At 41.8% G+C, this 25,008-nt stretch overlaps 1 protein-coding gene across 4 annotated transcripts in view; it reads right to left on the bottom strand.

The window, feature by feature from the left end:
- RCOR1 (REST corepressor 1) overlaps positions 1-25,008 on the bottom strand; it is a 135,155-nt gene that overhangs the window by 30,881 nt on the left and 79,266 nt on the right. For all 4 annotated transcript variants that reach the window (XR_012416154.1, XR_012416155.1, XM_065518521.1 and 1 more), the window contains exons 3-4: positions 23,667-23,750; positions 2,254-2,306 (exon numbers count right to left, since the gene is read on the bottom strand). Coding sequence is in view for 2 of the 4 variants with exons in the window: in XM_065518521.1 (XP_065374593.1) it covers positions 2,254-2,306; positions 23,667-23,750 (137 nt within the window). In the remaining 2 variants the exon portion in view is untranslated. The remainder of the gene's footprint in view (positions 1-2,253; positions 2,307-23,666; positions 23,751-25,008) is intronic.

Here is a 25,008-nt window from a genome sequence, read left to right as displayed (position 1 = left end):
ATCTTTTCTCATCTGGCTGCTCAGACTTGAATCATTGCCACTGTCCTTTCTTTACGTTCTTTCTTATTCTTTCTTGGGACTCTTCAAATCCGCCTTTGAGCATGTCTAGTGAATTTTTCATTTCAAGAGTTTAAGCTCTAGAATTTCAATTTGATTTCCTTTTAGGTTTTCCATTTCCTTACTGTTATTTCCATTTGTTCATACATCATTTTCTTGACTTTTTCTGTATCTTCTATTAGTTCTTTAAAAATATCTTTAAGATAGTTGTATTAAAATCTTTGCCTAGTAGATCTGCCACTAAGGTCTTTTCCCAGGGACAGTTTCTGTTGATCAATTTTTTTCTACCGAATGGGCATAATTTACCATTTCTTTGTATGCTCTGTGATTTTTCTGTTAAAACCTAGACATCTAATAATGTAGTGACTCATAATCACACTCCTCCTCAGGGTTTGCTACGTTTTTACTAAGGTTTTGCTTTCTTTTAGTTGTAGGCTTGCCTCCATGCTGAGGATCAGCCTGAGTATAAACTGAAGGTCTTCTCTGAGGCACTGACTTTCCTTGCCACTGGTCACAGAACCAGCATGGTTCTAGGATCTGTGCTCTTCAAGTACCACACTTTACTGCCTCAATATATAAACGAAGAAGGTAATTTATGAAAGCACAATTGTTGTTTATTCTTTTAAAAACTATATATATATGTTATATATATGATATATAAAGGTCTCAGCTTAGAAAAATGGTAGAAATAGAACAAGCAACAAAAGAGGTAAAATGAGATAATCTAGCAATACTTTGCTAATGGTAATTTTTACACTGGAATTATAATATAGGGAATTTTCATGCTAATGCTCTTTTTTTATTTTTTATTTTTATTTATTTATTTTTTGAGATGGAGTCTCGCTCTGTCGCCCAGGCTGGAGTGCAGTGGCACCATCTCGGCTCACTGCAAGCTCCGCCTCCCAGTTTCACGCCATTCTCCTACTCCTCCGGAGTAGCTGGGACTACAGGCGCCCGCCACCACGCCCGGCTAATTTTTTTTTTCTGTATTTTTAGTAGAGATGGGGTTTCACCGTGTTAGCCAGGGTGTTCTTGATCTCCTGACCTCGCGATCCGCCCGTCTCAGCCTCCCAAAGTGCTGGAATTACAGGTGTGAGCCACTGCGCCTGGACACTAATGATCATTTTTAAAGGAGAAATGATCAAGACTACCATCCTTAAGAATTCATACAGGTATATTTTGCAATCATCTAATAATTAGAAGTAGCTTCAATGACCAGGATAGAGTAATTAAATGTAAGGCCAAGTCCAAAAGAAAGTATACAATTTCACATAATCTAAACTTTTGGTAACTTCCATCATTCAGAAAAATAAGAAATGTCAGTAACTTACAGGTTTTAAGATCTAGATTAATGCCATGGAAAGCATTAATCCAACTTGATGTGTTTAAAGTAAATCATTAAAGCTGAAACAAGGTATCATCACACTTTTGCAGAAAAATAAATCTTGTGGATTTCTTATTAGTACATTCCAAACAACATTTAAAAGAAAATCTTGGCCGGGCGCAGTGGCTCACGCCTGTAATCCCGACACTTTGGGAGACCCCTTCTCTACTAAAAATACAAAAATTAGCCAGGCGTGGTGGTGCACGCCTGTAATCCCAGCAACTTGGGAGGCCAAGGCACGAGAATTACTTGAACCCCAGAGGCAGAGGTTGCAATGTGCTGAGATGCGCCATTGCATTCCAGCCTGGTTGCCAGAGCAAGACTCCATCTCAAGGAAGGGAAGGTGAAGGGAAGGGATGGGAGGGGAGGGGAGGGACTTTAATCAAACATTTACAACCTGAAAATTATTCAAAATGGTGAATATTAAAACACTTCAGGTAAGAATGTGAAAACATGCGTCAAAAAACATCATTATACAACCAGAAGAATGAAAAATCACATATTCACATGAGAAAGCACTATGTGAAAGCACTATGTTCAAGCATCCAGCTCCTTAGTAATCACTAAGTAATCAGTGTCCTAAAGGCTGTAGATCTGCTGAAATGCACAGATGTGCCTTTCAAGTCAAAGCGTCCTCTAATATTCATCTTGAACAAGAAAAAGAAGACCAGAGTTTGTGTAACACTACTAGTAATTACCAAAAAATTGCTAATGAGGAAACACTGCTACTCAATACAGAGAAGAAAAAAATAAAATTATTTAGTTATAAATACTCATTTTTAACAGCAAAAGAAAGAAAACCATGATATTACCTGTTCCATGTTGTACCCATGCTTTTCTTTGGCAATGGCAATGTATTCGTCCACTGAAAAACAAGATGAGACGCCAGTAAACAAACTGAGGGACAGAGCACACCCTATGGTCCACTAGAATTGATACACGTGTATATTTCAGGCCTGCTAATATGGTTTGGCTGTGTCCCCACCCAAATCTCATCTTGATTTGTATCTCCCACAATTCCCAAGTGTTGTGGGAGGGACCCAATAGGAGGTAACTGAATCATGGAGGATGGTCTTTCCTGTGCTATTCTCCTGATAGTAAGTCTCACAAGATCTGATGGTTTTAAAAAGGGGAGTTTCCCTGCACAAGCTCTCTCTCTTTGCCTGCTGCCATCCATGTAAAACATGACTTGCTCCTCCTCACCTTCCACCACGACTGTAAGGCCTTCCCAGCCATGTGAAACTGTAAGTCCATTAAACCTCCTTTTCTTCCCACTTTTGGGAATGTTTTTACCAACAGCATAAAAACAGACTAATACACTTGTCATGTACAAGACTAAAAGAACAGACAGTAACAAAACAGAATCATTATAATACAGTTATTGATCCCACAGAGAAACTTCTGAATGAATATTCTGACATATTAACAGCAGTTATCACCTGGTGATGAGATTATGAGTCTTCTTTAAAAGAGAAAAACAAAGGCTCATGCCTGTAATCCTAACACTTCGGAAGCTGAGGCGGGAAGATCCTTTGAGGCCCGGAGTTCTAGATTAGCCTAGATAACATAGTGAGATCCTGTCTCTACAAATAATTTTTAAAAATAATTAGTCAGGGCCAGATGCGGTGGCTCACGCCTGTAATCCCAGTACTTTGGGAGGCTGAGGCAGGCGGATGACTTTGAGGTCAGGCATTCAAGAGCAACCTGACCAATATGGCAGAACCCCATCTCTACTAAAAATACAAAAATTAGCTGGGTGTGGTGGCACACACCAGTAATCCCAGCTACTTGGGGGGCTGAGGCAGGAGAATCGCTTGAACCCGGGAGGCAGAGGTTGTAATGAGCCGAGATTGCACCACTGCACTACAGCATGGCGACAGAGCAAGACTCCGTCTCAAAAAAAGAAAAAAGGAAAAGAAAGACAAAACCTTTAGTTCTACTTAAAACTTTCTACAACAAACAAGTATTACTTTAAACAATATGTTTAGCAGTAAAAATAAGTATGAAATTGGGGGTCATTTTTAGTCTCAGCTCAGGTTGAATAATGAACAAACTATTCTTATGTTTTAAAAAATTCTGAAGAGATAGATTACATGGCCCAGTGCTTGGTATTTGCTTTCAAATATGTACTCCTCCAATACAAGGTGGCTAGCTTTCAAGTACCATGGAAAATACCAAGGAAAACGAATTGACTCAACCTCCAGAAGAAGCTGCCACCCCCAAAGATGAATCAATTTCCTCCCTGAGGATATTCTAATCTTTCTTCCCAAATGTACAAGAAAAAATAATGCACTAGTCAATAGCACTGCCATATGTTCATGCACGATTTTCCTTTATGAATTAAAAAAATAATAACACAAGCTAAAAAAAAAATCAAGTAGTACAGAACTGTATGAAGGTAGGCAGTAAAATCCTGACTAGTCCCTATTCCCTCTTGGCTCCTAAATCTTACTCTCTAGGTACAATGGCCAAACTTACAGAAGACAGGCCCAGAGTGATCCACTTTCCCACTACGACACAAAGAGTAAACAGAGGAGTCCTAACAAGTCTGAGCTGCTCCATCTCCGTTTGCTATGCGATTATACCAAAAGCATGCTCCCAGCTCTGGGAGAACTGTCAACCAATTTAGGAAACAGAAATCAATTTTGAAAAAGAATTCCAACTCTTATAGAAGCATGTATTCTAAAAATTGGGAGAAAATATTCCATTGATAAAAGAAAAAGTCTATCTAATTCAAACAGCAACTAATTATATACTGCAGCTCAATATTAATTCTAATATAAAACCACTAATTTTCCATTTGTTTTAATATTTAAAATAATTACAAACTGGTTACTTCACTCAGATTATAGTAAAATTTCAACTTACTTGAAAGTCACCAGATGACAAATGAAATGACCATAGTTCATCACAAAAGTCTAACTGGTGATTTTAAAAAGCAGGGCAAAGACCGGGCGCGGTGGCTCACGCCTGTAATCCCAACACTTCAGGAGACTGGAGTGGGTGGATCGGGAGGTCAAGAGATCAAGACTACCCTGGCCAACATGGTAAAACCTCATCTCTACTAAACATACAAAAATCAGCTGGGCGTGGTGGCGCATGCCTGTAGTCCCAGCTACTTGGGAGGCTGAGGTTGCAGTGAGCCAAGATCGTGCCACTGCACTCCAGCCTTGGTGACAGAGCAAGACTTCATCTCTCAAAAAAAAAACAAAAAAACAAAAAAAAGCAGGGCAGGGAATTACTCCAAAGTGTGTCCCTTGCTTTTTACTTCACAATACAGTAGATTATGCCAAATAAAAGTGCTCTAAGGTTCTAAAAAGCGTCAGATGAGGCTGCTTGAACAGGTGGTTCTGTATACCTGGCCAGAACCCTGCAGAGAGACACAGGTAATGTGGGGGTTCATACTGGAGGAGATGAGATGCAAATGGCAGCATACCAGACCCAGAAACAGACGGCAGGCCAGCTGATTAAAAACCAGGTCATGGGCCGGGCGCGGTGGCTCAAGCCTGTAATCCCAGCACTTTGGGAGGCCGAGACCGGCGGATCACGAGGTCAGGAGATCGAGACCATCCTGGTGAACACAGTGAAACCCCGTCTCTACTAAAAAATACAAAAAACTAGCCGGGCGAGGCGGCGGGCGCCTGTAGTCCCAGCTACTCGGGAGGCTGAGGCAGGAGAATGGCGTGAACCCGGGAGGCGGAGCTTGCAGTGAGCTGAGATCCGGCCACTGCACTCCAGCCTGAGCGACAGACCGAGACTCCGTCTCAAAAAAAAAACAAAAAACAAAAAACAAAAAAAACCAGGTCATGAGATGCACTCAGGAATATGTAAGGACAAAAGGCGAAAACGATCTGCGGTAAATTGAGGGTCAACTCTGGGGGTCTGCTTGTTTAAAACTGGCTCGAAGGGTTCCTTCCTTTAATAAATACTTGGTAAATGAACAACAAATGAACCTTAAGCTTCTGCTGTAAAATCTCAAGTCTGAGAGCACACTATTATCTACCTTAACTGAGTAAGGAATGTATGTATGATCACCAGTGACATCATCTTTGAGCAAACACAGGCACAGGCTGAACAAGTGATGCAGGAGTCCCTGGAGTAGCCCAGCACAGGGGTTAGTCCTGCCCGTGGTTCTTGGGCAGATGTTATCTCCTCAGAGTCCCTCCTGCTACATCAGTAACAAGGCCTGTAAAGCCTGTGCCCACTGTCTGCAACTAGATTTAGCTACAAATTATAAGACACACACAAGTATTTGTTGAATGCTACTCCATTTTCATCTCCTCTTTTGTTTTTTAACTGGGCGCGGTGGCTCAAGCCTGTAATCCCAGCACTTTGGGAGGCCGAGACGGGCAGATCACGAGGTCAAAAGATCGAGACCATCCTGGCTAACACGGTGAAACCCCGTCTCTACTAAAAAATACAAAAAGTAGCCGGGCGAGGTGGCGGGCGCCTGTAGTCCCAGCTACTCGGGAGGCAGGAGAATAGCGGGAACCCGGGAGGCGGAGCTTGCAGTGAGCTGAGATCCGGCCACTGCACTCCAGCCTGGGCGACAGAGCGAGACTCCGTTTCAAATAAATAAATAAATAAATAAATAAATAAATAAATAAATAATCAGCTGGTGGTAGGAAGAGTAAGACAGTAACACAGTAGATTCCGAATGCTGCAGCTGAAGTTATATAGGACATCTGCCATACTGTAAACAATACGGTATTCTTACTAAGGTGACCTATAAGTCACGTAACTTTTTAGATTTTCTTGGATGGCCGGGTGCAGTGGCTCATGCCAGTAATCCCAGCACTTTGGGAGGCCGAGGCAAGAGGATCACTTGAGGTCAGGGGTTCAAGACCAGCCCGGCCAACATGGTGAAACTTCATCTCTACTAAAAATACAAAAATTAGCTGGGCGTGGTGGTGCATGCCTGTAATCCCAGCTACTTGGAAGGCTGAGGTAGGACAATCGCTTGAATCCCGGAGGCAGAGGTTGCAATGAGCCGAGATCGTGCCACTGCAGCCTAGCCTAGGCAACAGAGCGAGACCCTGTCGTAAAAAAAAAAAAAAAAAAAAAAGATTTTCTTGGAGATCACCCTGATGACTCAAATCTAAAGTAAAGGAAGAAAGCACGCTACTATAACTGCTTAAATGAAGACACATGGTGTGTCTACTAGGTGCTTGGAAGGTTGTGATGAAATGAAACTAATCTGTAAAAGGAATTACCATCTAATACTTACTAGCAAGTGTTTATCACTTTTCATTCTTTTCATTGTTCCCAATGTCCAATAAAAATTAGACAGACATTTGCTGAATGAATGCCTGGGGTGCTGTAATATGTACAATGTCAACATTTGAGGTTTCCTGTCCCACAAGATAAAAGGCAGCACAGGTTATATACAGGGTAAGAAAGACCCAGGTCAAATCCTGGCTCTGTCTCAAAATAAAATGAGTTGGTCTAGCAGTGCATGGCACACAGTCAGCACTGTATGACTATGTTATCTTTAGCAACACCCTGACCTTCCCAAGAATTAGTTCTCACCAATAAAGCCAGGTTATCACCTAACTGAGAAAACACCACCACAGTAGGTACTCCTCCTCCCTCCTTTCCTCACAGAATGTTCTGGACTAGAATTTACTCAGAATATAGTCATCTGCACAAGCAATGCTGTTGACAGACCTTGTCTCTTACTGTATTCCTGCTCTACATAATGCTCAGCTTTTGTTTTCTTTAATCAAGGTACATGGATGTCTCCCATACTTTTCAGAATCTCTGAGGCTATTCCCTTCCCACCACCTACCCTGTTCCTTTACAGAGTTATACCCGTAGCTGCTGGTAGGACAGTAATGAAAATGAAAAGTGCACTTTTCAAAACCTCCCACGTGGTTTCCTTAAGTGAAGCAAAAAAAAGCTTTCAACCTTAAGTGAAGCAAAAATAAGCTTTTCTTATTTCAAGAAAATAAAATGTGTTCCCAGCTACCCTCATAAAAAAACAAAAGATAAGCAGATGCTTAAAAGTCAGTGGATAGGGCCGGGCGCGGTGGCTCAAGCCTGTAATCCCAGCACTTTGGGAGGCCGAGGCGGGCAGATCACAAGGTCAGGAGATCGAGACCACAGTGAAACCCCGTCTCTACTAAAAATACAAAAAATTAGCCGGGCGCGGTGGCGGGCGCCTGTAGTCCCAGCTACTCAGGAGGCTGAGGCAGGAGAATGGCGGGAACCCGGGAGGCGGAGCTTGCAGTGAGCCGAGATCGCGCCACTGCACTCCAGCCTGGGCAACAGCGTGAGACTCCGTCTCAAAAAAAAAAAAAAAAAAAAAAAAAGTCAGTGGATAGAAGATGAAACAGGAAGGAAGAGGAGCAGGAGAAATACAAACTACCTACAAAAAACTGCTCTTAAACAAATAAAACAGGGATCCATGGGGATTTTTCCAACTCTGGCAACAACAATCTTAATTCTGCCCCTTATTGATTAAAAATTCACCAATCTGGAAGTGAGGAGCCACTGGGGGCAGGAACTCATGAAGTAAACGCTGATCAGAACAATGAGCAAAATCCATGCTGCTTAAGAAAATGCCAGCATCTTTCCACCGGCCCGGGCATCTGCACCCATCACCCTTCCCCAATGTTGACAGGGTGCGCAAAGTGGGCCTGCCTTGTGCAACTTGGCTGACATTCCAATCTGTCGGTCAGAAGCAGAAGAATCCATCCACTGTTATAACCATTATGGAGAGCACAGATGAATGAGTTATGGGCTTCCTCATAATATCACTTAAAGACAGAATGTGAAATCCTCATTCTTCAAGAAAGTTTACAAAATTCCAAAAGCCTAATCAAGCATTTACTGAATTAAACTTACTATGTACAAAGCACTGTATTAAATAGCAAGCCAAAATAAAAAGCAAAAATGAACCGATTTCCCACAGTAGCTTGAGACAACACACAGGTAACAGAAGAGAACAAATACAGAAATAACAACACAGATGTAGGACAGTATGGGAATGCCAAGTAATCAGCAGATGATGATCATGACCAATGAAGGAGAGCTTCCTAAAGGTTCAGCAGCTATTCTGATAAGCAGAAACAACAGCTAACATCTGAGAATGTATTATGTATGAGCCATTGTTTTAAGGTCTTTACAATGATTTTTAAAAATCTTCTCTGATAGTTCCATTATCACTCTCATTCACAAATGAAGAAACTGAGGCTCACAGAAGTAATTTGCTTAGGGTCACACAGCTGGTAAATATCAGGTAAGGTATAAGGTTTACGACCTCTATGCATGGCTGGGCGCAGGGGCTCACACCTGTAATCCCAGCACTTTGGGAGGCTGAGGCGGGCAGATCACAAGGTCAGGAGTTTGAGACCAGCCTGGCCAACACAGTGAAACCCCGTCTCTACTAAAAAAAAAAAAAAAATTAGCTGGGCATGGTGGCTCGTGCCTGTAATCTCAGCTGCTTGGGAGGCTGAGACAGGAGAATTACTTGAACCAGGGAGGCAGAGGTTGCAGTGAGCCAAGATCGCACCACTGCACTCCAGCCTGGGCAACAGAGCAAGACTCCCATCTCCAAACAAAACAAACAAAAACCTCTATGCACAATCCTTCCCTCCTTCCCTCCCTTCCTTCTTTTAAAAAAGACCAGCCGGGTGCAGCAGTGAGAAGCAGGAAAAGAGTAGAACAAGGAGTTCCATCTGCAATTGTGAACAATCAGTTGAGATAACTCACTACCTTCGGACCAGCCCACACAGTTCTCTCTCTTAAGGACAGAAGACAGAGGCAGAAGAGCTCTTCAGATTAGAACAGCCTCCTTGGCACAGGGAACCAAGGCTAATCAACATACTGTGTCTAGCTTGAATGAAGTTAACAGAACTGTGGTTGATGAAGTGATGGAAAGCAGGGGTAAAAAACAGATGGATGCTAAACTTTACTTGTTTCTATATTCATTTTAATTCAATGAACTAAATGCCCTAGTACCCTCAGTAAGTCTCAAGTGCAAAAGAAGGGAGGAATGCAGACGAAAACTGCCACAGTAACCTTAACTCACCCTTCCCTCCCGCTAGATACTGCAGATATTCAGAACACCGTGTGATCTTGCATATTCTATGCAGAGCAATAGGCTGGCACCATACAGTGGGCTGATGACAAGACTTATAGCCTTCTCAGAGCTTTTTAAAAAAAATATTTTTGAAACACTTGCTGTAGCATTAGGTACCACAGAGGAAACATTACATCAATTTCTCTCTCATCACTCAACTGAACATGCCAAAATTCTCTTTAAAAATATAGTAACAAATACTGTGGCATCTTTTATTATTAAAATAAGAAATGAATTATTACAACTTGCTGAGAATCAGAGTTTAAATAATTTAAGTAAAGCAACTGTGCCACCTGGTGGGCACAGACATTACTACAGTAAACATCTGAATGCTCCCTCTCTGGGGTGGAAACAGCACAAAAAGTCAAGCCAGAGATTCTGCCTGAGGATTTCATCAATCAGTCCTTCCAAGTAGGTAACAAAATGTACTTTCTTTATAAAAATGCTATTTCTTGGCCAGGTGCGATGGCTCACCCCTGTAATCCCAGCACTTTGGGAGGCCGAGGCAGGCAGATCATGAAGTCAGGAGATCGAGACCATCCTGGCTAACACAGTGAAACCCCATCTCTACTAAAAATAAAAATAAAAATAATTTTTTTTAAATTAGCCGGGCGTGATGGCGGGTGCCTGTAGTCCCAGTCACTAGGGAGGCTGAGGCAGGAGAATAGCGTGAATCCGGGAGGCGGAGCTTGCCGTGAGCTGAGACTGTGCCACTGCACTCCAGCCTGGGCGACAGAGCGAGACTCTGTCTCAAAAAAAAAAAAAAAAAAAAAAGGCATTTCTTAGTGGGAATTTGTTAAAATCCCACTTTACAGAATAAGTCAGTCCCCAACGCCAACTCCCAGAGAAGTGACTTGTCTGAATTTGGCAGAGTCACCAGTAGTTGCTGGTAGGGCAGCGATGAAAATGAAAAGTGCACTTTTCAAGACCTCCCACATGGTTTCCTTAAGTGAAACAAAAGTAAGTTTTTAACCTTAGAAAATTAAATGTGCTCCAGCTACCCTCATACAAAACAAAAGACTGGCCAGATGCAGTGGCTCATGCCTATACCCTGTAATCCCAGCACTCTGATAAGCCAAGATGGGAGGATTACTTGAGCCCAGGAGTTTGAGATCAGCTCGGGCAACATAGTGAGCCTCCATTTCTTAAGATTTAAACAAAAAACAAAAAAAACATAAATGCTTAAGGTGATGGATAAAAGATAAAAGATGAAACAGGAAGCAGACTAACAGAAATACAAGCTACCTGCATCAAATCGCTCCAAACAAAGAAGGGGACCCACGAGGACTTTTCCCCAACTTTCTGTCTCTGGCAGCAATAATCTTAATTCTGTTCATTAAAGATGAAAGAGAGTCTGTGTTACAGGAAGGCTCGGGGGGTTCTTTAGCTCTGAAAAAGAAGCTAAACCCCATTGTGAGACAGAGTATGAGAAGGTGGGCTCTCCTGGCCTGTGAGAGGGAGTTGGGAGGGGCAGGCTCTCCCACTGTTAAGTCCTACCATTTGCAATGTGGAGGGTTTTCTATTCTTAATCCAATAGAGTAGCCTTCAACAAGCACTGCTATATAAACAAGATATTTAAGAGCTTTCAATGTAGGTCGCAGCCAAGTTATCTTTTATAAAATACATTATGTTGAAATTACTCTCCACTGATTTAACAAATATTTCAGGCCTACTGTGTGCCTGGTGCTGCTTCGATAGCTGTGATTAAAATAGACAATCTCTGCCCTTACGGAACTCGCATGTCTGACTGGGGAGACAGAAACAGTCATACAAATAATGAATTCCAATTCTTATAAGTGCCCGCGAAAAAGAACTATGAATGCACATAATTGAGGAACCTGATCTGCAGAATCAAGGAGGGCTTTCTTTTCAACGGGGGAGAGGACATTATAAATTCCTGTGTACTTGTGTTATTTATAGTAGGAAAAAAGAAGAAAATCTAAATGTTCAAGAATAAGATTTGGGCCAGGAGCAGAAGCTTACGCCTGTAATCGCAACACTTTGGGAGGCTGAGGTAGGTAGACCACTTGAGGTCAGAAATTCAAGACCAGCTTGGCCAACACGGTGAAACTCCAACTCTACTAAAAATACAAAAATTGCCAGGCGTGCTGGTACATGCCTATAATTCCAGCTACTTGGGAGGCTGAGGTACAAGAAATAATGGAACCCAGCCGGGCGCGGTGGCTCACGCCTGTAATCCCAGCACTTTGGGAGGCCGAGACGGGCAGATCACGAGGTCAGGAGATCGAGATCAGCCTGGCTAACACGGTGAAACCCCGTGTCTACTAAAAAAAAAAAAAAAAAATACAAAAAACTAGCCGGGCGAGGTGGCGGGTGCCTGTAGTCCCTGCTACTCGGGAGGCTGAGGCAGGAGAATGGCGTGAACCCAGGAGGCGGAGCTTGCAGTGAGCTGAGATCTGGCCACTGCACTCCAGCCTGGGCGACAGAGTGAGACTCCGTCTCAAAAATAAAATAAAATAAAATAAAAATAATTAATGGAACCTGGGAGGCGGAGGTTGCAATGGGCTGAGACCATGTCACTGCACTCCAGCCTGTGCTACAGAGCAAGACTGTCTCAAAAAAAGAAAATGAAAAAAGAAAAAGAAAAAGGAGAAAGCTTCTCACTACTGCAGCCGGCTGGTCTTTTTTAAAAGAAGGAAAAGAAAAGAAAGAAAGAGAGAGAGAGGAAGAAGAAGAGAGAGAGAGAAAGAGAGATGTGGGTGAATAAATTATGCTACAAGATGGGATATTATTCAGGATCAAAACTCGGTTTAATTTTTAATTGCAGGAAAATTAAAGTTGAAAACCGTTACACAGAAGATGTAACCATTTGTGCTTAAAATCAGAGTGCATATAAGCATACAGAAAAGATCCAGAAGCAAACTTTAATAGTGGTTATGTCCACACGGTGGGGTAAGTTAGAGGCTATTTTTAATAATAAAAATAAGTGTGTGTGTGTGTGCATGTGTGTGTGTGTGTAACTCTTCCCTGAATTACTTGAGAGTAGCTTTCATATATTATGACTCTTAAACCTTCAGCAAGTGTTTTCTAAGGGTACGTATACTGTCCTACATAACCACAGGACAGTAAATTAAATATGGAAACAACACTTTAATCTGCATCCATAGAACAATTTGGTGAACTGATCCCAAAATGTGCTTTACATGTGCTGAAGAATTTTAAAGTAAATCCCAATTATTTCATTTCATCCCTACATATATTAATATACACCTCTTTTTAAAATGTGGGCATATTTGTTACATAACACCAATGCCATTAATACACCAAACAAAAACAGCAAAATTCCTTGGTATACGAAACTGTTATACTCACACTAGATTGGTCTAACATGTACAAGTCCAACAACAGCAATTATTGGAGCGGATGTGGAGCAAATAAACTCTGCATTTTACTGGTAGCACTGTAAACCAGTCTGACCACTTTGAAAATAATTTGGCACTGATCTCTCAGAGCTAAGCATATATATTCCAGACGGGTATCAAGAAATAGGTCCAAGAATGCTCCCAGCAGTAATATTTGTAATAGTCAAGAACTGATAATGGATGTCCACTGTCAACAGAAAGGATAAACTAAAACTGAAAAAATGAAATGTTTTTCTGTATAAAGATACAGATTAGACATTAATACGATTACAAGGTAAATTACTGTTTAATAGAAGGCTTCCACTAGTATGTAAATTCAGCTCATTCAGCTATGTTTATTCTAGTAAGTTTTGCCCATTTTAGCTAGTTCTAGAGCACTTGAAAAAATTAAAATGATAAAAATATTTTTCACACACTCAAAAGACTCATTTTAATCACACGCTTCAACCTCTTCTAGTCATATATTTTTAAAAAGCTGAAAACCAGGCCAATATAGGCTTACCCTATCACTACTGCTGCTCACACACAAGTCAAAGAATTAATAAGTTGTTTTGCTTTGTTTTTTTCCCCTCAACTTTGTATTTTAGAATCGGGGGCACGTGTGCAGGTTTGTTACAAAGATACACAGCGTGATGCTGAGGTTTGGGGTACAAACGATCCATGACTCACTCAGTACAGTACTTAAGAGGTTCTTTTTAAGCCCCTGTCCCCATCTCTCTCCCCATTCTAGGTAGTCCCTAGTGTCTTGTTGATTGGTCCCATCTTTATGGCCATAATGCTTACCTCCCACTTGTAAGTGAGAATATGTGATATTTGTTTAAGTACACTTCTCCTTCACAGCGCTCAATGAACTTACTTACCAGTGCAGTTTCCCGTAGACTGTAAGCTACACTTGGGCAGGGACTTGTCAGATTGTTTGTGTATTTCGCCAGTGCCTGCCAGCACTTGGTACACAAGCAGTTGTGCAAGTTACTGAGTAAACAAGTGATAGCCACAAGGTAAGGGACAAAGAAGGAAACGTTAGAAGATTCCAGACAACCAAGTTACAGAGCAAATGGCAGAAAAGCCTGTATTTGCAAATCTCTATCCACAGGAATCCCGCACTCCCACCACCTTCTCATTCATTCAACAACTTATTTATCATACACCCACCACATGCCAAGAGGGGACTGACAGAACTGAACACACATACCAAGTTCCTCCACTCAGTTTTACAGTACAGTGGAGAGAGATGAGAGACATAAAATAGATAATATGATGTCAGCTGATGATAAGTAGAACGAAAGAAAGCGAGTTAAGACAGTTAGTGGTTTGTGTGGTGAAAGAAGGCTTCTCTGATACAATGACACTTAGGCAATAACCAGAACAAACTGAGGGGGTGAGCCATGTAGACATCTAGGAGAAGAGTACTCTAGAAGAAGAGAACAGAGAAGACCCTGAGGAGGATATTTTGGGTGAGTTCAAGAGGGGAGAATTGGGGTCAGACTGTGTAGGGCCTTGTTACTTCCAGGTTCTTTTTTTGTGTTATTATTATTTTCTTTTTTCTTTTTTTTTTAAGACAGGGTCCTGCTGTCGCTCAGGCTGGAGTGCAGTGGCACAATCGCAGCTCACTGCAGCCTGGACCTCCTGGGCTCAAGTGATCCTCCCACCTCAGCCTCCCAAGAGGCTGACACTACAGGCATGCACCATCATGCCTGGTTAATTATTTTGTAAAGATGGAGTTTTGCCATGCTGCCCAGGCTATGTCAGCAGGTTCTTTTGACTTTAACTTACAATGAATTGAAAAGCTATTGGGATGCTTTGAATAGAGACACCTGACATTTACTATGTATCTACATGAAAGTTTAGAATTATATATGACATAACTGCACATTATTCATATTACTTGAAACTTTCATATACGATACAGTAAGTCAAACATCCTAAAGTAGAAATGAATTTTGTGTATGTCATAGGTACAGCTCTTATTCCAAGAAAGCTGAAACTTATTTTTAAATCCCTAATTTAAACTTGTCTTTTGACTCAACTTTAAATTACCTACCTCCACCATGTTACATGCAATTCTTTTCTTTAGAGTTAATAGCTAGCTTAAAAAAAAAAAAATCAGGCCAGGCACAGTGGCTCATGCCTATAATCCCAGCAATTTGGGAGGCCAAGGCGGGCGAATCACAAGGTCAGGAGTTTGAGACCAACCTGGCCAACATGGTGAAACACTGTCTCTACTAAAAATACAAAAAATTAGCTGGGCATGGTGGCGGGTACCCATAATCCCAGCTACTAGGGAGGCTGAGGCAGGAGAATCGCTTGAACCTGCGAAGCAGAGGTTACAGTGAGCTGAGACTGTGCCACTGCACTCCAGCCCAGGCATCAGTGCGAGACTCTATCTCAGAAAAATCAGCCAGCTTGTTTTTGGCACAGCTGATGATCTCCATTTTTGTCTATTTTAACACTGAGACCCATGATTCTTACCACTGGACCAGTTTTTCCTCATTTTTATAAAATAAAAAACCCAAAATCCAAACACTTAAATAACTGCACAAACACTTACTATATATAACTTATAAAATGCATAATGCATAAACGAGCAAGACCATCTGTTTCTATGGATATCCAATAGCCAAAAGTTACCTTGCTAAATTCTACACTCAAGGCAACAGCAGCCCATCTGAGAAATTTGCTCCTTCAGGGAACTATCAACATCATTCAGTATGAGCAATTTAGTTGATTATTTATTTTTTAAAAAGCAAACTATAAACAACAGACAAGGCTATAATTGAGTTTCCCCTCTAGTTCCACTCCCCTTCTTTTCAAGCCCTACCTTAAATAATAATAATAATAATAATAATCAAACAACAACAAAAAATCCTCAGATTAATCTATCCTTTTTATTAAGACTCTTGGGCCACAGTTTTGCGTTATATTTGACCACACGTGCCTGAGTAAACTTTTTGTGTTTCGTAAGTCAGTAAAAGGAACCAGAATGGGCCTACAATCTGGCCTAAACTCCACATATATATATACATATTTTTTTGGGACGGAGTCTCGCTCTGTCACCCAGGCTGGAGTGCAGTGGCCGGATCTCAGCTCACTGCAAGCTCCGCCTCCCGGGTTTGCAACATTCTCCTGCCTCAGCCTCTCGAGTAGCTGGGACTACAGGCGCCGCCACCACGCCCGGCTAGTTTTCTGTATTTTTTAGTAGAGACAGGGTTTCACTGTGTTAGCCAGGACGGTCCCGATCTCCTGACCTCGTGATCTGCCCGTCTCGGCCTCCCAAAGTGCTGGAATGACAGGCTTGAGCCACCGCGCCCGGCCTCCACATATACTTTAAACTCTAATACGCTCATTTTGTTAACGTTCAGCTGCTTCTCTAGACGAACGAAGTCCAAACTTGAAGTAGGTCTACATGTAAGCACAGAGACAAGAGGGGACTGCCAAAAGTACAATGCACAACGAAGGGGTGTCCGTGTGAAGGCAAGAGGTGGTATCCTAAAGCCGGTGGGTAGGGCTGAGCAAGGTGGGCATTTAGGATGCAGACCAATTGGAATGAGGATGGAGTCGCCAAAGGTGGGCAGCGTGGAATGGAGTAAAGAGGATGTGCAGACATGGGGTATAGAATCCATGCAAAGGGTAGCTGCACAATATCACAACGGGGACTGAGGAGAGATGATATTGTATCACAGCAACAGACTGCCTCATAGGGGTTCAACAGAAACGTGGAGTAAATGATGGAACAGTGCGCCTATACTTAACGGCATTTAATAGTCTTTAAAGACATGTTAAAGGCTGCCTGAACCAGTCACTAAGCCCACAACCCTATGGTCTCCATCTCTTTGGGGCAAGTTGAGATGCTCCTGACTTGACTTCCTGAATTTTCATCATGCCTCCTTTTAACAGCACTGACCTGGTTAGGCAATCAACTTCTCTGACTTGGAATTGTATCAACAGCTTACTACCACCAATAAACCTCTTCTCTACTCTTCTCTAAACCACAGGACTGTCAAGAGCTTTTTAGTGTAAATCATATCACTTCTAGCTAAAAAACCTTCAAGGGATCCTCCAAACCTTTAAGAAGCTGGCCTGCTTTTCCAGTTTCATTTCTCTATGCCCCAGGGACAACACTTGTCAGAGTCAGGCAAATCTCCAAAATTAAGCACTGGATTTCCTCTGCACATCTTCACACCTTTAAAAATGAAAATGCTGGCCGGGCACGGTAATTTCAACACTTTGGGAGGCTGAGGCAGGCGGATCACTTGAGGTCAGGAGTTCAAGACCAGCCTGGCCAACGTGGTGAAACCCTGTCTCTACTAAAAATGCAAAATTAGCTGGGTGTGGTGGCGCATGCGCATGTAATCCCAGCTACTCCGGAGGCTGAGGCAGGAGAACTGCTTGAACTCAGGAGGCAGAGGTTGCAGTGAGCCAAGATCGCGCCACTGTACTCCAGCCTGGGCAACAGAGCGAGACTCCATCTCAAAAAAAAAAAAAAAAAAAAGGAAATGCTATCATTTCCTCTGTTTAGGGTGCACTTAGGCCCCTTGGTCCAGCCAGCAAACTCCTACTCATACTTCCACATTTCAATCAAATGTCAACCATCTTCAACTCTTTATTTCTACCTAGGAAAGCCAGCACCTTCTGCTAAGTCCCAAGGGAAACATCAGAATACTGACTCAATGGTACATGGGAGATGCTTGATGTAAAAATGATGTGAGTCAACTGTACTCTTCTCCAGTAAGTGAACATTTCCCAGTTTCTCAGTCTGCCACCCTCCAGATTACACATGATGGCAATGTATACTTCATTCACTCCTTTGTTGCTGAAATCTCAAGTCATGGTTTCATCAAGTAATTTTCCATGACCATTTAATATTTAAACTCATTGTTCTAATCTATGTTATTGGGAATTATTTACACTTTCTCAACACGAAATGTCTCTACAGGCCACATTTTCTAGGCATATCCCGTAAGTTATATCTCTCATTAAATGAGTTTTACTTAGACACAGCCCAAAAAAACTAGTATAATATTAATGTTTTAAGCATTGAATTATAATTTATTAAATGAAGCAGCCTACGAAGGCAGACAGGTGTGGTAAATATAGTCTGGAGACAAGAGATCTAGCTAAAACTGGGCTACTATAGTAACTAGCTATGGGACCTTAACCATTTGACTTTACTTCTGTAGACCCCAGTGTTTTTATCTCTAAAAAGGAAGAGTTGCCCTAGGAAAACTACATATAAATTATTTGCTCACATGTTCATTTTTTCTGTCTCTCCATTAGAGTATGAGATTCCTGAACCTTTCACTCCTGGTACATTCCCAGACACAAAGCTGTTCAATTTAAAATGTAAATGAAAACTCAGAGGATAAACATGAATTCAGTATAACCTGAATTGAGATACTTTTGGACAGAACTTGTTACCACAAGTCTAAGATTCACCTAAAAGAATAAATAAAGAGCCAGGAACACTGAAAAGAATGAAGTCCAGGCACAAAGCATGTATGAGTTTAACGTAAGTGAAGGAAAAAATACAATTCAATAATTTCAGTTGCCACAACGATGTAAAAAAGAGGGGAAGACAGAAGACATCAGTCTGTTTGTAATCTGGGGATGGAAGCAGGGTTCGTAGCATGACAATATACCAGATAAACTGTGGCGTGGCTAGACAGTCCACTAAAAATAAATGAGCTATCAAGCCATAAAGAGACAGAGGAATCTTAAATGCGTATTGCTAAGTGAAAGAAGCCAATTTGAAAAGGCGACATACTGTATGATTCCACCTGGAAGGCATTCTACAGAAGCAGTAAAATGATCAACGGTTGCCAGGGATTAGGAGGTAGAGTGGGAGATGAACAGGTGGAGCAGAGGTTTCTTAAACCAGTCAAACTATGATAACTACATTGGTGGACAGGTCATTATACATTTATCGGAATCCACAGAACACACAACACAAGAGTAAAGCTTAATGTAAACTCTGAATTTCGAGTGATAAAAATGTGTCACTGTAGGCTGGTTGATTATAACAAACGTATCCCTTTGGTGGACCCCAGTGCAGGATGTTCACACTGGGGGAGGCTGTGGGTGTGTGGGGGCAGAAGACAAATGGGCACTCTTTGTACTTTCTGCTCAATTTTAGCTGTGAAGCTAAAATGTCTCTAAAATATAAAATCTATTTTAAACAACAAAATAAGAAATGTATTCAGGGGCAAAAATCTTCACTATTGCTTTCTTTAAAATGATGGCTTGAGCCCAGGAGTTCAAGGTTGCAGTGAGCTATGACTGTGCCACTGCACTCCAGCATGGGCAACAGAGCCAAGATCCTCTCTTAAAATGTATGTATTTTATTTTACTGATACATATTAGATGTACATATTTCCAGGGTACATGTGATAATTTGATACATTCATATAATCAAATCTGGGTAACTGGGATACCCATAATCCTACATATTTATATTTTCTCTATACTAGGAATATTCGAAATTCTTCTCTTCTAGCCCCTTTTTTTTTTTTTTTTTTTTTTTTTTTTTAAAGTAGAGGGGAGGTCTGTGTTGCCCAGGCTGGTCTTGAACTCCTGAGTTCAAGCATCCTCACCTCCACCTCCAAGCGCTGGGACTACAGGCACATGCCACTGCACCCGGCTAACTTTTGGGACTTTTAGAGACATGGGGTTTCACCATGTTGCCCAGGCTGGTCTCAAACTCCTGAGCTCAAGTGATCCGCTGGCCTTGGCCTCTCAAAGTGCTGGGATTATAGGGGTGGGACATTGCACTCAGGCCCTCTTCTAGTTATTCTGAAATGTACAATTCAAGGCCAGGTGCAGTGGCCTGCGTATGTAGTCCCAGCTACTTGGGAGGCTAAGGCAGGAGACTCTCTTGAGCCCAGGAGGTGGAGGTTGCAGTGAGCCAAGATTGCACAACTGCACTCCATCCTGGATAATAAGAATAAACCTCTGTCTCAAAAAAAAAAGAAATGTATAATTCATGAATGCTAACTAGAGTCATTTACAGATCAGGTTTTTTTTAAAACAGAGTTAAAAAAAGAACTAAGATTCTAAATATTCATCAATAGGTAATACAGGTAATTTTGTTTAAAAAAAGGATAAATTATGATACATCCATATTATTTACAGTTAAAAAATTAGATAACTGGAGGCCGGGCGCGGTGGCTCAAGCCTGTAATCCCAGCACTTTGGGAGGCCGAGGCGGGTGGATCACGAGGTCAGGAGATCGAGACTATCCTGGCTAACATGGTGAAACCCCGTCTCTACTAAAAATACAAAAAACTAGCAGGGCGTGGTGGCGGGCGCCTGTAGTCCCAGCTACTTGGGAGGCTGAGGCAGGAGAATGGCGTGAACCCAGGAGACGGAGCTTGCAGTGAGCCGAGATCAGGCCACTGCACTCCAGCCTGGGAGACACAGCAAGACTCCGTCTCAAAAAAAAAAAAAAAAATTAGATAACTGGAGATATACTGAGATGAAACAGTCCCAGATGTACTTATGAGCAGACTGATAACAGTTCACATTTTGTGGAAAACAATTACATATTATGCATTAAGTACCATTTGAATTTTCTACAATAGCATTTATTTTTATAATCACAAAGTAACTTTATAAGCTTTCAGTAACCCTAAGAGGCAGAACTCTGAACAGCCACTTTGAAAAGAAAAGAAGCACAAGAAAAGCCAGGGCTCTCCAGACATCCTTATACACAATTTTTTAGTATCTGCTAGAAATATGTCCTAAATCACTTATTTCTACTTCACGTCGGAATAAATGCTGGACAACCAAGACTTCTACATTCTTCCAAAACTGAGACACCTAAATTTTCAATAGAGTAATTGTTAAACATACTGATATATCCATATGATAAATATTACACCTAATTATTTAAAACCTTTATAAGCAGTTTTAATAACATAGGAACTGCTTAGGTCCAATGTTCAGGAAGACCATACACACATACACACACACACAGATAATCTATCATCTCACTCATATAAATACGTACAAAAAAAAATTGGAAGAAATACCCCAAAGTGTTTAACGGTTATCACCACTGGGTGATGGAATAAGAGGTGAATGTTTTTTATTCTTTATACTTTCATCTATGAACTTTCAACAATATGTAAATGCTACTTTTAGGTAAGTGTTTTGTTGTTTTTGTAGTATTGTTTATTTCCCAGTGTAGAAATGATTGCTCACTACTGATTACAAAATAATACATTTCTACAAAGCCGTCCTCATCCTGCCTTCTCTCTAGTGGACTTGGTTCACTCTAAGTGCTCCGTGTTTACTCAGTTAATAAATGGAAAGACAGATGAATTCTATAAAGTCAATCCTTTTTTACCCCATCTAAGGAAAACCCCTAGGTCCCATGCACCCCGAGGCCCTTCCACCCTAACAACTTGATTTCCCTGAAAAGTATGTCTGGAAGCCTTTCCATGACAAAGTAAATAAATCCCAATATTCCTCTTCAATTTTCATAATGTGAATGCTACCGACGAGCCCTGGCTTAGTTCATCTGTCTTCCATTGCTTGACACTGACAGGTTATTTCCACGGGTTTGCTGTGCAGACGCTTGAGGTTCAGACCCTGCAGCGGCCATTGGGGGCAGGGGAGTTGGGGCCTCCGGCTCGAGTTGGGCTCTGGAGGAAGACAAGGAACCTGTTCCTAGCGCTCAGCGGGGCCCTGCGACAGCTGTGGCTGTGGCTACCGCCAGGAAAGGGACAGAGAGGCAGGATAAGGTCAGAACTGCTGGGGCTGGGGCGGAGACGGCTGCTCCCAGGTCTGGGTGCGCCCAGGCGCCTCCCCCCGCCGCCAGTCCCACCTCCGCTGCTGCTCCACAGCAGGAGGGCGCAGCCCCAGCCCCCACAGGGCTAGGGACCCGTGTACGGGGAGCAGGCCGGGTGCCCCAGGATGAACTTGAAGCCCAGCACTACCAGCTTCCAGCTGTGGGAAGGGTTGGTGGCAAGAGGGACCCGGAAGCAGCACTGGGCCTGAGGGCAGAGATCAAGGATGTCTCCCTAAGGGTGGCTCTGCGTACTGGCTGCCATCTCCAGGTCAGCGGGGGCCACGTTTGCGCCCGGAACATCAGCGTGCCCCCAGAGAGCTTGACCCGAAGCATCCTCCAATTCCCAAGAGAATTGCCCACGGTGCTTGGGCCCCCTGGGAAGCCCTGCTGGCAGGAGCAGTAGGGGCCAGCACCCCAGGCTGATCGGGGTCTGGGATCCGGGCCTGCGTCCAGACTGCCTCCACGCTGGGGCTCCTCTGGCTTTTCTTTGGTATTCCAGCTCTCCAGTTCTGAAACCAAACCTGGATTCGTGGCTCAGAAGTCCGTTTTTCTGGCCAGTTCTTCTCTGAAGGTAATTCCAGGATAAAGGTCCGTTTCAAAGGCCTCAGTAAGAATTGTGTATTGATATCTGTCAAATCTGGTCCTCCTATGCCTCTGGCCTGGCTCAAGTGTGTCTCTGCCATAAGCTGAGCTCGCTGTGCACTGGGAGCCTCAGTGGACAGGTTAGTTTTTTTAACGTTTAAAGTTTTAACCAACTTTAACAATTAACAATTGTTTAAACAATTGTAATCAGGGCTTACAATAAAACTGTAAATTTAGTTTATAGGCAATATCACTGTTTAAAAACCAATTAACTTTCCATATTCTGCTCTTTTCTTCTGTGTCTATGAAAAATAATATTAAAATTAAATTCTGACTCCAAAGACTCCAATAAGTAATACAACAGGAAAAGTGACTAATAAACTTTAAACTGTAATAACAGAGAGATAGTGGCTAACAGGCTGAATGAACACAGCCTGAGAAATAAGTGAGATTATGACCCACGAGTGAAGCATCAGCAAACCTGGATACTACCTGTGGTTCCACCACTCACTATCTGTGCTACTTTTACAACCCACTGACTCTTTGAACTATGGGATGCCATCTATAAAACAGAGACAAAATCTTCCTGTTACTATGAACATTGAATGATACAGGAGTATGAAAAGCATTTTAGTACAATGCTGGCATAAAGGTTCAAAAAATGCTCAGTATTCTTAATATTCAGTTCCGAGTACAATTTAAGATGGACATTGTGACCAACTGAAACACACTTAGGAGGACGACAGGAGATGAAAAGAGACCCCAAAATAAAACCATCTGAAATGGCACCTGAAGCAACTAGCTTGGACTCAGACAGTAAAGGAGATACAATGACTGAACATTTAAAGGACACATATGGAAGCAAAGTTATTTAGCGAAGTTCAGGAAAACAAAGCTTTTACAAAGGGAGGCAGATTTTCAGTGCTCTGTAAGAAAGAACATGTTCAAAAATGGAATAGATCGCAGGGTGCAGTGGCTCACGCCTGTAATCCCAACACTTCAGGAGGCCGAGGTAGGTGGATCACCTGAAGTCAGGAGCTTCAGACCAGCCTGGCCAACATGGCAAAAACCCATCTCTACTAAAAATACAAAAATTAGCTGGGTGTGGTAACGGGCACCTATAATCTCCGCTATTCAGGAGGCTGGGGCTGGAGAATCACTTGAACCCAGGAGGCAGAGTGCAGTGAGCCCAGATCGTGCCGCTGCACTCCAGCTTGGGCAACAGAGCAAGACTCCATCTCAAAAAATAATAATAAATTTTAAAACTCTTCAAATTATTTATCTTAAAATATAGAAGAAATATAATACATATAGAAACTTTTAGCTTCAAAGGTACCTTTAAAATCTTACATTAAACAAGAAAGGTAGAAAAAAAAGTGCTCTAAGACTTACACTTTGCTTCTGACAGATTTTGATTTGGTGACCAGACCAACATGCCAAGATTGTCCCGTTCTTGACTGCGTCTTGCCAGTTTGGCTTGAGAGAAAGAAAAAAGAAAAATCTCATTAAAATTTAACACATATAATAAGCAGTAAGTAACAATACATTTTAACATATTGTTGAATACACCCACCTTTTACCTGTATCTGTACCAATGGGACCACACACTTAACCTCAGAGTGAGGATGGAGATGGGGTAGGCGACACAGTCTGCTGAAACATTTCTACTTGCAAGTCCTTTCCTACTTTTACTGATTTTACAGTATGCTGCTCTGCTTTTAGACATGAGACATCCAAAAAGAAATCCACACATGCCAAGGTGCTCAAAGGTTCTTTTAAAATGTTAATTCTTCATGTGTGCTTGCAGCACCCTTACCCTTCTCTGCCTGAGTAACCTTTTAGTGACTTGGCAATAGAAATTCCAAAATTCTTTTAACAGCATAATTAAAGAACAACCATTTAAAAAGTTTAACCTGAAAGTAAACTTCTAAAATGCATACTAATTCTTAAAAATCTGTGATGCAAAATAGTAGGCCAAAACGTTTAAAAGTGCCAAGGGTGGAGCTCACATGTATTAGTGAATTAACCGCAAGCAACTGTCATCTACTACAATACACATACCTAAAACATTATCTTCACAAGGCAAAGACTCAAGAAACAGGAGGTTCAGTGACCATACCTTCACAATGCTTAGGCCCAAACTTATTCATTCTAAAGGTTAATTTTGGCCACTTTTTTTCCTTTAACTACTCTGAAAATATGATGAAAGTTATGGAACCTAAAACTCTAAGGGGAAAAATGCAACTAAATATAACATACAACCTACTATAAACAAAAATCTAGGAAACCCACAGTCTGGTTAACGAATTTCTTCTTTTATGATACCGCCAGATCTTCCATCTTTAATTTTGTCTACCAATGTGTTCTAGGTTTTATAAAGAGGAAATTGTACATTTTTAGTAAAATCTGAGAGGCAGTTACTTTAAAGAACCATAACAGAATAGTGAAAAGGACCCAAAGTGTGAACAGTATGAATTAGGTAAAATTAAAAGTTGAATTTATGTTGCAGATGGGAAGAGGATGTAGATGAGAAAGAAATATGACAAAAAACATGTAGTGACCGTCTTTGAGTTTACCCTTTTTTGAGACAGAGTCTTAGTCACCCAGGCTCGGCTCACTGCAACCTCTGCCTCCCGGGTTCAAGTTATTCTCCTGCCTCAGCCTCTCGAGTAGCTGGGACTATAGGCGTGCACCACCACACCCAGCTAATTTTTTATTTTTAGTAGAGATGGAG

This window comes from Macaca fascicularis, chromosome 7 (assembly GCF_037993035.2).
Source record: "Macaca fascicularis isolate 582-1 chromosome 7, T2T-MFA8v1.1".
In the NCBI taxonomy this organism is placed as follows: Eukaryota; Metazoa; Chordata; class Mammalia; order Primates; family Cercopithecidae; genus Macaca; species Macaca fascicularis.
The sequence above is the reverse complement of the archived record's forward strand: the minus strand, read 5'-3'. Positions and strand labels throughout refer to the sequence as shown.